General features: G+C 46.7%; 1 protein-coding gene across 1 annotated transcript; it reads left to right on the plus strand.

The window, feature by feature from the left end:
- The first annotated feature begins 791 nt into the window (after nt 1-791).
- Nucleotides 792-11,848, plus strand: AHSG (alpha 2-HS glycoprotein). Its single transcript, XM_074298010.1, has 7 exons — nt 792-1,062; nt 2,959-3,069; nt 4,709-4,793; nt 6,279-6,442; nt 8,296-8,397; nt 9,108-9,188; nt 11,119-11,848. Exons 1-7 carry the CDS (start codon nt 856-858, stop codon nt 11,386-11,388), a joined length of 1,020 nt encoding a protein of 339 aa, XP_074154111.1. The 5' UTR covers nt 792-855; the 3' UTR covers nt 11,389-11,848.
- Nucleotides 11,849-14,172: the final 2,324 nt, after the last annotated feature.

Genomic DNA, 14,172 nt, shown 5'->3' on the forward strand with positions numbered 1-14,172 from the left:
TTTTGAGAGTCATAAATAGGAGGGACAGGATTGGAATCCAGTTTGTCTGATTTCAGACTCAGGGCTCCTTCCCTTATCCCTTCCTTGATGCCCAGTTAAGCAATGTGAGGCCCTTGCAGGGATTCTCATGACAATCCTGGGAAGGACACTCGAGGGCAGAGACATCAGAGGCAGAGTCTGCAGGTCACACAGGCCTCCCCCTCCCCCAAATATTTCTTAGAACTTCCCTAACTGAATTAAAATCTCATTGGGAAACATTTAACAAAATAAAAAACGTAATAAAGCACAGAAAAATGTGATTAAGCTCATACACAGTGGCAGAAATCCATATGACTTTGATGATATCTATCGTGACCCTTTTTTAATTTCAGAGTACACCAAGTGCGCCCCAGGTCCTCCTGGCTCTGGTCATGCTGCCTCTTAGTGACAGAACCCATGATTGACGACCACCTGACAGTCTCAGATTTATCTATCATGTGCTAGGCCCCCTATCACGTCTGTCGCTTTCCCGCTACCAGACACACCAGTGGGGGCTCAACCTTGCTCAGCTCCCCACCACGTTGAATGTCTATTTTGTGCTGAAGTCATTCCATTGGGAGCAGACTTTGGAGCCTCTTCCCCCATCCCTAACCCAGGGACATTGATTTTGGCAGAATTTTCCCGACATCCATAAATATTCGGACCCTGTTTGCTTTTCCATTTCTGCTGTTTGCAGAGATTTCTTGGAACCAGTACATCCAGTCATTGTGCAATGTCCCTATCCCCCTCCAACCTATAAATGAGCAGGCATCTCAGAGCCCATCCACCTTTGCAGCGAGCCACTCCTGAGGAGGTCAGCGTCTCTTGGCCCAAGCCATGAGGTCCCTGGTAGCCTTCATCTGCCTAGCTCAGCTTCTGAGCTGGGCCACTGCTCTGAGTGTGCCCCCCATAAGGGACCCGAACTGTGACGACCCAGATGTGGAACAGGCCGCCTTGGCAGCCGTGCAGTATGTCAACAACAACCACAAGCATGGGTACAAGTATGCTCTGAATCAGGTGGACAAGGCCAGAGTGTACCAGCGGGTGAGTGAGCCAGGGCCTGGGGGCTGCAGGGCAGGTGGTGCCGGGTTGGGGGGCTCCAAGCTTTGACTGCCATTTATGGGAGCTGGGTAGCACCATGCCCAGCTCTGCCTTGCCAGCCGTGTCCTTTGGCAGATGGGGCCAGTTTGTCCAGGTCTTTCTCCCTGGGCATGGGTCCCATGGAGGCAGTGACACATTCATGCTTGATCAGAAAACAGGACCCGAGTTTGAACTTAAAGTTGCCAAGTATGTACCGTGCCAAGCAATGTGCTTGGTTTTGAGGATAGAAGGGCAAAAATACTGCAGTCTGTCCTCGAGGATCTTGCATTCTATGAGAAGTCAGAAGGGCCAGAAGGCTGCTTTTAAATGATGAGTATATTTAATTTATATTGTATTACTTGCCATCTAGGGGAAGGAAGTGGAGGAGAAGGAGAAAAATTTGGAATACAAGGTTTTGCAAGGGTGAAGGTTGAAAACTATCTTTGCGTGTATTTGGAAAATAAAAAAAGCAATTATAAAAAATAAATGATTGGGCCAAAGCAACAGGGTGTGGGAAGGATGATCTACTGAAAAGATCATTAGAATGGGATTTAGGAGACTCATTTTTTGTCCTGTCTGGCAAGCCATTTATTCTGTCTCTATCCTAGGTCCCCAAGGAGTGCACTAGGGCAAACATAAGACAATATACCAACGAGAGAACTTTGTAGAAGGGAAGGTTGTATTCACTTGGGAGTTTGGTCTCTGCTGGTGACAGTTTCAAAGCCTTGGCTGTCCCATGATGCTCAGTGGTTGTCTCCATTCTTGGGGGTGCTGGAGTCAGCCCTACAGGCTCTCAGGGACTTCAATTTTTGCTTGGGAAATCAGCTACAAACAGCTAGAGTGGTTTGGCTGATGGTCTCAACTTGAGAAAGTATTATAGGGAACATTAATAATGCAGATGGGATTGAAAAGTTCATCTCGTAATGTTTTTCTCAGAGTCCGTTGTTAGGTACAGCATATTCCTGGCTAATTTGCGATTCAGGAAGGGCTTGAAATAAAATCACTTTCTCTTATCTGGAAAGGCAAAATGGTTCAAAGTTTTGTCATCAGAAGTCATCTGATTACTCAGGTGAATGGGTTTGGGGACATCATGCTTGTCTGGATCTGTTATCCATTCTGGAAGAGGGCTTCCTCTCTGAGTAAGGGTCATTGCCTCAATAAACTTTTTGATTTGAGCTTGCCAAAGGCCAGACTCTGTCCTAGGTCTTACAGGGGAAAGAAGAGAAGAGGGATAAAGAGGAAGATAAACTTGGAAGACACAGGTCTCGCCCTCATAGAACTTATGATCTTGTAGAATTGCTGATTTCTGAGATGTAAGGGATCTTACAGCCTCCAGAGTGCAGCCCCTCTCCTTTTGCCATTGATACCCAGAGAGATGCGGTTCATTTAAGGTCACAGCCTGCCATGGTAGAAATTATAGAAAGCTAAGATTCTGACTCCAAAAGGCAGAATTAAGGTGGGCCTCATGGGAGGCAGCGTTTTCAACTGAGCTTTGAAGGAAGGGAATTCTCCGCCGTGAAACTGAACGAGGAGATCGAATGTCAGGCATAGGGGACCGCCAGACCGAGGAACAGGGATGAAAGACAGGAAGATGTCAGAATTGGATTTTAGAGAGCATAAAGATCATGATAAGACTAAAAAGATTGAAGCCAGGTTGTAAAGGCCGTGGCAAGTTAAGTTAATCACTGATTCTTACGAAGAGTACTTGGAATGAGAAATGGAAACTTAGCCATTTCGGAGTTCATTCTTGGGTACCAGATTTCTCTCTCAGAGGCAGGTAAACGGGCAGGTAAACATTGGGGAAGTGCTAATCAAGTATACCCTGTCACACGTGTTCATTCTCACTGCTCCCTCTTGCAGAGGCCCTCCGGAGAGATGTATCTATTGGAGATAGACTTGTTGGAGACCACCTGCCACGTCCTGGACCCAACCCCACTGGAAAACTGCACTGTGAGGCAGCTGGCAGAGCACGTGAGTGTCTGTGGAAGGTGGGGAGGCACACAGGAGCCCATTTGCTGCCCCTGGGAAGTCTGGGCTACCTCTCCACTTATTTACTTCAGTTTCCATTTTGAGACACTCCCTTCCAGATGCTCCCTCAGTCCAGGACTTGTGAGGTTATTGCCTGGAGCTCCTGAACAGCTCTTGCTAGATCGAGGGGTCTTCACAGCTTCCCATCAAGTGTTTGCATGTCCAGTTATCTAAGCAGTGTTTTTTTTAGGTTCTCATTTCAATAATGGGTGGATACCGTGCCACCAGAAGTAAATGTAGCAGTCTATTCCTTTAGATTTTTCTCTTCCCCCTCCTCCTTTCCCTAATTCTTTTCTTTCTTTTTGTCCTCTTCCCTTCTTTTTTCTCCTCATTTCTTTTCCTGTTTTTCCTCATATTTCTTCTATTTCTCCTTCTCTTTCTTCCTTCCTTGCTCATATTCTCCTTTATTAGCACTTTCCTTTTTCTTTTCTTCTTCCCCCTCTCTTATGCCTTTTCCCCCCTCTCTTATGCCTTTCCCCCCCTTCTTACCCCTACTCCTCTCCCATTTACATGTTAAATTGGAGATTTCTTCAGGTTTTCAATTCATAATCACCCAACCCGACCCGACCCGACCAGACCCGACCCATCCCCTTTGGGACCATAGGTCTTTTCAGTTCAATTCAACAGTTCCCAGTCTTTCCCAAGGTGGGGATGATTGAATAGCCATGAAATGGAGGTGTTTTAAATGTAACATCTCAGGGCATCCTTTACAAGTGGAATATCCCCTTAAAGCACAGTCTAATTTCTGTTTCTTAGAGGATGAAAGTATGGGGGCAGCTAGGTGGCTCAATGGATAGAGCACCAGCCCTGAATTCAGGAGGACCCGAGTTCAAATCTGGTCTCAGACACTTAACACTTCCTAGCTGTGTGACCCTGGCAAGTCACTTAACCCCAGCCTCAGGGGAAAAAAAAAAAAAAAAAAAAAGAGGATAAAAGTAGTTGGTCATTTCCTTCCACACCTTGGGATCTGGGGCTGGTATACACCTAGAGTCCCAGGCATTTATCCCTTTGTAATTTAATTCAACAAGTGGGTGCTAGGCTCTGAGGACGTAGAGACAAAAACCAAACAGTCCTTGTCTCCAAGGAGCTTACCATCAATTGGGGATGGTAACAGGGACCCAGATAAATACAAAATAGACAGAGAGTAAGGGGAGTGGGTTGGATCAGGAAAGGCCTCATTACTGGAATAGAATCAGGAATTGTGCTTTGAAGCTAATTAAGGCCTCTGTGAGGGAAAGGATGGAAGGGAAAGCCTGCCATTTTGAAGGTGGGATGGTTGAGACAAGGGAGAGTAGTGACAAACCATGGCGATAGAGACTTGGCTGTTCTTGGTGTCCTGCCAGCAAAAGCTACTGGTCTTACCATAGACTTGTGATCCCAAGATTTTCTGCATTTACTGGTGTGTAAAAGCCTGACACCAAGATAGCTCCTATTGCTGGACAGTCACCCGGCCCAGGGTGCACAGGGAAGGCTTGAGGTTGGGTAAGAGGAAGGTCTTTGTCCTCTCCCCAGCGTCTGTTTTTCTCCTTGAGAGAAGGGTCCAGTCCTACACCACCATGATTCTTGGCTTATCTTTCCTTAGGCTGTGGAAGGAGACTGTGATGTCGGTGTGCTGAAAGTCAATAACCAGTTTATAGTAACGAATGCCAAATGCGAGTCCAGTCCAGGTATGTTTCTGGGGAACAGTGATGGAGAAAGAGGCTAGAAAATATTTCTGGCAAAGTTGCTTCATTATCGATGAATACACACTACTTTTTTTTTTTTTTAAACTCTATGACGGTCCTGGCTTGAGGGTCTTTCCGTACTTAAATTTTCTGGAGTTGGGGATTTTCAAACTTTGGCCAATGGTTTGGCGATGATCCAAAGGGTGAATAACATTCATAACAAGTAGGATAGAGAGGAAACACCAAAATCATTTAGCATTTTATTTTCCCACCACTTATATGGAAAAACAATTTTTAACATTTGTTTTTAAAACTTTGAGTTCCAGATTTTCTCTTTATCCCCCCCACCCCCCCACCGACCTCTTAGAGAATATTTGATATAGGTATACAAGAGGGAAATACCAACATCTAACACTAATTTTGAGTTTTATGTAATTTTAGTTTTCAAAGGCTTTGAAAAATCTTTATATTAAGTGAGCAGTTAGAACAGAACCATGAGTCCTGGTATTAGTTAGTTGGGTCTAGGAAAGACTGAACCATGCAAGAAGATCGGGACTAGCACTGTTTGACTTCCAGAGTAGAACGGAGTGGTGGATGGGAGCTTACAGAATTTTAGGCTTGATGTCAAGATGAACTTCTTATAAATCAAAGATATTCCCAAGGAGAATGGGGTGGGCTTCCCTCACTTGAGGGCTTCAGAAAATATCATCTCTCCTCCTACCCTACCCATCCCCCAAATATTCTCCAAGTGAAATATCCAATCTCCTTCAGGTGATTCCCATAAGATAGACTTCACAGCCCTTCGCTCTGCTGATTGCTCTCTCCAGCTGAGCTGTATTCTCTCCCAAATTACTGGTTCCATTTCACAAATGAGTAAATTAAAATGCCACAAAAAGATACCATTTGCTCAAAGCTATCAGTCTTGGAGAAGAGCTGGAAAATAAGTCTCTAAAATGACAGCTCTCCCATGAAGCTTTGCAATGTATGGCTTTAGTTTTGGGATCTCAATAAGCTATCTGAAATGTTAGCCCAGCCCAGTCTAGCATCTAGTCTAATGACAAATCTTAAGTGTCTAATGTATGGAGGGTCTGTATTAAATGCTGGAAAGATGAAGACAAAGACAAAAAAAGGAACAATATTTTTCCTCAGGGGGCTGGAGATGAAATGTATGTGTGTGTGTGTGTGTGTGTGTGTGTGTGTATGAACACAGAAAAAATAAAAGTAAATACCAAATATTTGGGGAAGGGAGGATTCTAGCAGCTGGGGCAAGCATGGAGAAGCTGACTTCCAGCTGACTTGAAGGGAGCTAAGGACTCTGGGAAGTGGAGGAAAGGGAGGAACCAAGTACTTCAAAGCTGTAACAAGGAGCACAAAAGATGACTGAAGCCCTGGGGAGTTTCTTCACCATTTCTGAACTACCTGGACAGTGGAGGAGAGGACCCAAGGGATGACGGGTCCTGAAAGCCAGTTTCCTCTCTTTTCTGATAGACTCAGCAGAAGATGTTCGCAAAGTCTGCCCCAACTGTCCCCTGCTGGCCCCCCTCAATGACACCAAGGTGGTCCACGCCGTTGAAGCTGCCCTGAATGCTTTCAATGCCCAGAACCACAGCAACTATTTCAAGCTGCTGGAGATCTCCAGGGCTCAGTATTCAGTAAGACCAGCCAGGGTTCCATATGGGCTTTGGGAGGGGAAAGGGGGGATTGGGCAAACCTTGGTGAACACTGACCCCTTCTGGTTATAGTAATAGAGGCTTATTTGACTACATGTCTATAATATAATATATAATAATATACACACAATGTTTCTATATTGAATATAATATTCTATACATATATAAACTTATATAAATAATAATTACTATGTTACAATATAGTAACATATAATATAATATATATAGCTATATGGAAGACATCACTCTGTGTATGAATATTTACAGCAGATCTGGGGGGCTAAGGGGATGGAGAAGGAGTGAGGATTGACTCAGGGGAGAGCTGGCGGGGAGGTAGGGGCTTCCTGGAGATAGGGAATGGATCTCCTGGCAGATAAAAAGCCGTAAGCTAGAGAGTCAGGGCACCCAATGCAATCCAGTCCAATGAACATGAAGCATCTACTTTGTTCAAGTGCTAGGACGGGCACCATGGCAAGCTGGGTACAGGAAGCTGACAAAAGGAGCTGATCCCTCCCCTTCGGGGTGGGGGGATACATTCTATGGGAAGTCACCTATATCATTATCTGAGAAGAAAGGAGCAAGTATCATCCACTATGGGATCCTTCCATTTAGTAACAAGTTCATTACTTAAGTAATGAATCAATCCAACCAGAGATCCTATATCAGCTCCCCCATTCTACAGACTGGGAAACTGAGGCCCAGGGAGATAAAAGTCATACAAATGTCCCAAGTGGGAAGTGGACTCAGATCCTCTGATTCCAGAGTCAAGGTTCTTGCCATTGGGTCTCACTGCCTCCACCGTCTGCTTTTGTAAAGCGTGGATAGGACTGATTTTTTTTTTTAAATTATAGTTTTATTTACAAGTTATATGCATGGGTAATTTTCCAGCATTGACAATTGCCAAACCTTTTGTTCCAATTTTTCCCCTCCTTCCCCCCCATTCCAGATGGAAGGTTGACCAATACATGTTAAATATGTTAAAGTATAAATTAAATACAATATATGTATACATGGATGGGACTGATCTTTAAATTATTAGAGTTAAGAGTTATATCTCCCAAATATTTGTTATTTTACTAATTATTATTATTACTATTATTATAATACCATCATAACAAATGCTTGATTATTATAGGTGTTACCTTTTGATAGGCTTGGGGACAGGAGCTAAGATTTCATTGGGATAGGAGAACTCCTGAAGAGAAAACTCTCCCCCGATGCAGATTGCCACTCATCCACTCCCCTGCAGCTTCTCAGTCTTAGGGAGTTGCCTCTGTTATGGAGAGCCATCTTTCTCTATTCCTCCCCTCTGCCCTCCATCACCACTGTCGTGATTAATGGGACCAGTTCTTTAATTCCCTGGGTGTCCGTCACCATTCGTCCTTCCCCCATCGCTGTCCCATAGTATGACACAGCTGAACGAGCACTGCATCTTGGGAGATGTGGGTCTAGATCAGACTAGCTGACTCTGGGCAAGGTAAAGTCAGTTTGATTCTAAAAAGGACATGAGACTCGAGCATGCCCTCCCATATACCTGGGAAATAAGGCAGCTAAGTGGCTTGTCAGCAGGTACAGCCCAGAATAAATGAGAAGCTGGCTCCAGGCCCTTTGCAAGCCTTGGGAAGCCCATCTTGTTCCCTGTCCTTCCCTCTTCTGCTTTGGCCAGCAGGTAGTGGGAAGAGTCCACGACTTGCTCTTGTGCTCTCGGACTCGGTTTGCTTATCCGTGAAGGGGGAGGATAACATTGCGCTGCCTCCCTGTCAAGGCCATCACAAGGAGGGCATCATGGTTATGGAAGTGGTTGTGATGGTCTTTCTCTCTGTTTCTGTCTTCAGCCCCTTCAGGCTTCGGTCTACACAGAGTTTGTGACTGTGCCCACTGACTGTGCTCCCACAGGCGTGATTGACCCGGCTGCCTGCAACCCGCTGCCAGGCCAGGTAAAGAGAGCCCGGTGCAGCTGGCCCACAGCCGTGGCGGTCCCTGAGCTTCCAGACGGGTGACGGCACCAGGCTGCGGTTCTTGTAGGAGTTGGGGTTTTGCATTGCTGCCTATTGCTTTCCTCCTCCACCCCAAAATCATGTCCCAGAAGCCAACTCTCTGAGGGGTCCCTTCCACCTTGCCTGGCTGGAGCTTAGAAAGCAGCCTTCACTTACTGGATCCCCGAGTCCCTGAGTGGGGGCCCTCAGAGGCCATCTAGTCTGTCTTTGAGGACCTCAACCACAAGCACCCCATTCTGGAGTCTTAGAGAGGACGCTTGTTCTCTGGGGTCCTTCTAAGCATGAGAAGCCTTTCTCAGGGGTGCAGACTGGCTGACCGCTGAGATTCTTTCTTTCCCTTTGGGGCCTAACGGCTTTCCCCCTGAGCCCTGGGCCTTGCTCTGCCTGCTCTGATGGATGAGGCTGGACCAGCTGTGGCCCCCGTCTGTTCTGGAGCCCAAATCCCAGGATGTTCCTGCTAAGGCCGTCCAGTCAGGGGTCAGAGTGGAGCATCTCCACCCAGAGGGCCCCGTTCCATGGCGATAGGAAAGAGTAGACAGAAAAGAACAAAAAGCATCTCTGATGTTAATCGGAAGTTGGGGGAGACCCCGGGAGGCTGAAGAGAAGTCCGCTTCCTTTGACCAATGGTATTCCCTTCTTTTGGCCAACAGCATGGCTTCTGCAAGGCTACACTCACCCAGAAAGCCGGCGGGGAAGATGTCGCTGCTACCTGCACCGTCTTTGCAGCTGCGGTATGGACCTGAGCTCTGTCCTTGGACATTAAGAGTCTCTCACATATCCCCGGCAATTACAAGGATGTGGATCCTGTGAACTCCTCCCTGGGAGGATCCAGGAAATGGGCACGATGCAACACCTATCTGTGCGCCTGTCTCCAGGCAGACCTGGTGTCCCTTCAGCAGCCGGTCCTCGCACAGGGATCCCGGCTGGCTCAGAGGCCCCTTTCCCTGGTGTGGCTCTCCTTCTCCAGCCACAGGGTCACACGTGGGATTCTTAGCCCTGGGTCTGCTGTATTTGGAGAGAAAAGGGAGAGTCACACAGGGATTAAGTGCTTGAGCAGGGATTCAAACTTGGGTCTCATCTGATAGTCTCTCCACAGAGTCATGTAGCTGCTTCCTCTTTTTTTGAGAACCCAGAAGCATAGGTGATTTGCCCTGTCTCTACCCATTACACCACACTGCCTTGCTCATGGGGTCAGCATGAAGCTCAAATAAAGTAATGAATATACCATCATCCCACACCTCAAGCCAGCTCCTGCTGAGCTTTCTGCTCACCAGTGCAGAAACTCCAGGCCTGGTGCTCCTTGCCTCCTCAGGGGGTTAGTGTCGCTGGGTACCCATTTCCTAGTTGTGCTTGGAGACTGAGGCCTCAGAGGCTTCCTCTTGGCTCAGGGTTTTGCTAACAGCCTGGTAGAACCATAAGGGATCTTGGCCATCTCTGAATAGGAAGTTGCCAGGGGGCCTCCTCAGGTGACCATTCTGTGACAAGTCACCTGGGAGGTAGGAATGAAGGGCGTGGCTCTATGCCTTCCAATAAGATGCTGGCAACAAAGTAGAGCCAGTTGGGTTAGGAAAGATATCTGTCTCTCACTGACCCAATGGCACCGGATCTGCTCTAATACTTCTGACTTTGGGTGACCACGGCCAGGACATTTCCTATCTGTGAGCCTCAGTTTCCCACTCTATGAAATGGAGCGGGTCCCTGTACCTCAGGGGGTTCCTGTGAGCGGCAATGCACCTTGTCAAGGCGACCAAGTGCCCACCATCATGGTTATGGACCTGGGTGAGCGGAGGGCAGAGCCGGCCCTGGAACTCTGAGGGGATAGGTCTGGCTCCACGTGGGGCTCTCGGGACTGATGAGGCACTGCCGTGACTCAGGCGAGAGGCCCAGGAGGTAACTCTGGTACTGTAATTGGACCACAAGGGCATACCAACCAACACACATTTATTAAACACTTACAGGGTACCAGGCCCTGGGCTAGGTGCTGGGAATACAAAGTTGAAACTTCCCTTGCTCTGTCTGGGGAGCAGGGGGTACAGAGGTGTATATGGGGGTGTGGGGGTGGATGGAGAGGCACATTCTTGTTTTTCCTTTATTTTTTATCTATGTATCTATCTAATTTCTTTCTTTTCTTTCTTTCTTTCTTTCTTTCTTTCTTTCTTTCTTTCTTTCTTTCTTTCTTTCTTTCTTTCTTTCTTTCTTTCTTTCTTTCTTTCTTTCTTTCTTTCTTTCTTTCTTTCTTTCTTTCTTTCTTTCTTTCTTTCTTTCTTTCTTTCTTTCTTTCTTTCTTTTTAAAATTTGATAATGGCTTTTTCTTTTCAAAATATACGCAAAGAGAGTTCCCAGCATTCACCTTGCAAAACATCGGGTTCCAATGTTTTCTCCTCCCTTTCGATCACCCCCTCCCTTAGATGGCAAGAAATCTGGTACAGGTTAAACATGTGGGAAGACACATTCTATCCTTGCTCTCCCATCCGCTGGGGACAGCTGCCCAGCCCTTCCCTTTCCAGAAGTTTGTAACCCTGGTTCTGCTGGTCCAGGCCACCCTCCTGTGCTTATTTTACTGGGTGGGGGGTGGGGAGAATAATCCTGGGATCCTGCCCCATTCTTCTATGTGGAGGGAGATCGGGACCAGCACAGTGATTGCATCCTTTTGTTTTCCAGCCTGCGGTTCCTGATGGAATAGAACCCTCCCCGGAACCCAGTGTGGCTCTTCCAGCTCATTTGGATGAATTACACTCTGTACTTCCTGGAAATCCCATTGTGAGCCATTTGCCCCATCACGACCTCAGACATTCTATTTTGGGGGGGGCCTCCTTCGAATCTGCCTCTGGGGAGCGTGGCTCTAATCCAGGGCCCGCGGCACCAGGGCCTGGGCCTGCTGCACCAGCCATCCCTCTCTGTCCCGGACGAATCAGGCATTTCAAGATCTAATCTCATTCCCAGCTCTGGAATGAAGCCATTGCCTGCCTTGTTTTCCTATCTTTACAACTATAGCTGAGGGGGATAGGAAATAGGGCTCCATTTGGTCAAAACTGGGGACTGGGGTGGGAGTTCAGGGAGGAAATGGCCTTTTCTGGGAGTTTCTCCTAGCTCTGGCTGGGGGAGGGTCAAGAAAAGAATTTCTAAATCCTCCTTCCTCCCCATCCCTTCTAAGACAGGAGGGGATAAAGGAATGGTCACATGGAATGGACAGGGCTAGAGACTCCCCAGTTCTGAGCAAGGATCCCCATGCCCTGACTTGACACCCAATAGACACTAGATGGTAGTCACTGTACGCTCTGCCTTCTGGGTTGCTCCGTCACAGCAAAAAGAAATGTGATTTGAGAGGTGCTATTGCCAACCTGGTGGCTTCCTGTTAAGAAAACTACCTTAATAAACAAAACTTCTGAAAGGACGGTCCTTATTATTCCCTCTGTCCACGGCTATAACCGAGATGTCTTTCACCCCCTGGGTCTAAAACGGGAATGGAGGGGGAGCTGTGTTGACAGCAAAAAGAACTGCAGGGACAGTGTGAAACAGAGGACACAGTGGGCGGCCTGTTGTCCAGATATATCAGCAAAAGGGAACCCCAGGAGAAGGAGGGGATATTAAAGAAGGGGAGTTTCAGTACAGGCTGAAAGAAAGCCATACGCTAGCAGTTGGGAAGAAACATGTATCCCCCTGCAATGTCAGAGACCCGAGCCAACTCCCTGTACACTCCACCTTAGTTATTGCGTTTTCTCCATTTATGCTCTTCTCATATATAAAATCGCAATCAGAAACAAACAAAAAATTCAGGTCTAATCTGACTCCATGTGGAGGTCGATGATGGCAGCTCCTCTCTTTAATTTGGATTGATTGATATCTGGGTACCAATCTTTGGATCCAAAGATTCCAGATCTTAAGCTCCAAGGGACCTCAGAGATCATTGTTCCACTCTTTCACTTTACACGGGGGGAAACTGAGGCACAAGAAAGTTAAAATCACTTTCCCCAGATCACAGTGAGTAAGTAGCTTGAGTGAAGTTTGAATCCAGGTCCTCTGATGGCAAATTCAGCTGCTGAATCCACTGAGCCATGCAGAATCTCAGAAGAAACCTTGATGACATGGACTATGGATGCCTCCATCTTGGTGGTCTGCATGTCAGACAAAGCCCTGTTATACTAGCAAATACAACATATGTGCAAGTCAATGTGGAGTGGGAGGAAGTACTAACAACGGGGGGGGGAGGGGACAAGGAAAAGCCTTGTAAGGAAGGCTGACAAGAAGCCCTTTTTGTAGGGAGGAATTCTAAAGGAAGAGGTGATGGCAAGGTGGATCCCAAGCAGGTAGGATGCACAAGTTTAGGGTCAGAAGCAGAGTCTGGAAGTAAAGTCAGGATTAGGGTTAGAGCTGCAACAAGATGGAAGACCTGAATTGGAGTCCAGAAGGGAACTAAGGTGTATAAAGTATGGTCAGGTGGACTAGAACCAGATTGTGAAAAGACTTAGTGTCTGCATTTTATCCAAGAGGCAATAGGGAGCCATGAGAACTTCTTGAATGAGGGAGTGACTCAGTTTGACTTGGGCTTTAAAAATATCACTTTGTCAACTAGTCAGATGGACTGAGATGGGATTGAGGTGAGGTTAGGGAACAAGGATGAGGCTGCTACAATTGTCCAGCTAAGGAGCTAAGAAGGGACTGAGTTAATGTCTGTTTTTGAATAGAGCCATGGGTTCCTAGGATACTAGATTTAGGGCTGATATGCATCTCACAGCTCATCTATCCCCCTCCTCCCATTTTATGGAGGAGGAAACTGAAGTTTAGCAGTTAAGTGACTTGTTTTGTATCACTTAGGTGATCTTGGCAGAACTAAGATTTGTATCAGACTTGGGGACTAATAGTGTAGGGAATGGGGGAGCAGCAAAGGGAGATAGAAGAGGTGAGGATGCTTCAAATGAGCTTAGACTTGCCTTGAAAGCCCTGACCCACTCAGGTGTTGGAAGGCCAGGCCATGCTTAGGGCTCCAGGACCTTTCAGCACTCATGGTGTGGAGATGGCAATCAATCATACTCTCCAGATGTGCACAGCTACTTTCAACCTGTCCATGGTGTTGGTCAACTATGATTGTGCGGCATGTGTGGTGATCACTGGGCAATGGAACAGGTTTCCATGGATGGACCATGGACTTGCTGAAGTTCTGGCCATCCATAAAATGATGCTGGAGACCCAGATTAGCCCCCATGTTCACTGCCCTTTGGTTGCCTGAGGCTAGAAAGCCTTGGTTGGGCAGGAGAGGGGCAGATGTGCAGCTGAGTGGGTGTCTATTGGTTTTTCTCAGAGAGTTAATGAATAATACCCACAGTTGTGTGGTGATTTAGCTTGAGAACATCAAACACGCATGATGCCAGAGTCAGAGTGTGGAGGGGAGCTGCCCCTGGACTGAGTGGTCAGGAGGTTTTCCCATCATGCCCCGTGTGACTTTGAGGAAGTAATTTTTCTTTATAAATTTTTTTGACAGTATATATGCATGAGTAATTATTTTTTTTATAACATTATCCCTTGTATTCATTTTCCCAAATTTTCCCCTCCCTCCCTCTACTCCCTCCCCTTGATGACAGGCATGTGTTACAATATAACCTAGATACAATATATGTGTGTAAATCCCATTTTCTTGTTGCACGTTAAGTATTAGATTCCGAAGGTATAAATAACCTGGGTAGATAGACAGTAGTGCTAACAATTTACATTCAGAGG

Source organism: Sminthopsis crassicaudata, chromosome 3 (genome assembly GCF_048593235.1).
Source record: "Sminthopsis crassicaudata isolate SCR6 chromosome 3, ASM4859323v1, whole genome shotgun sequence".
Classification (NCBI taxonomy): Eukaryota; Metazoa; Chordata; class Mammalia; order Dasyuromorphia; family Dasyuridae; genus Sminthopsis; species Sminthopsis crassicaudata.

Coding starts and splice junctions, on each gene's coding strand:
- AHSG (XM_074298010.1), top strand. CDS start 856: ATGAGGTCCCTGGTAGCCTTCATCTGCCTAGCTCAGCTTCTGAGCTGG. Junction 3,070..4,708: donor TGAGGCAGCTGGCAGAGCAC/GTGAGTGTCTGT, acceptor ATCTTTCCTTAG/GCTGTGGAAGGAGACTGTGA. Junction 4,794..6,278: donor CAAATGCGAGTCCAGTCCAG/GTATGTTTCTGG, acceptor CTTTTCTGATAG/ACTCAGCAGAAGATGTTCGC.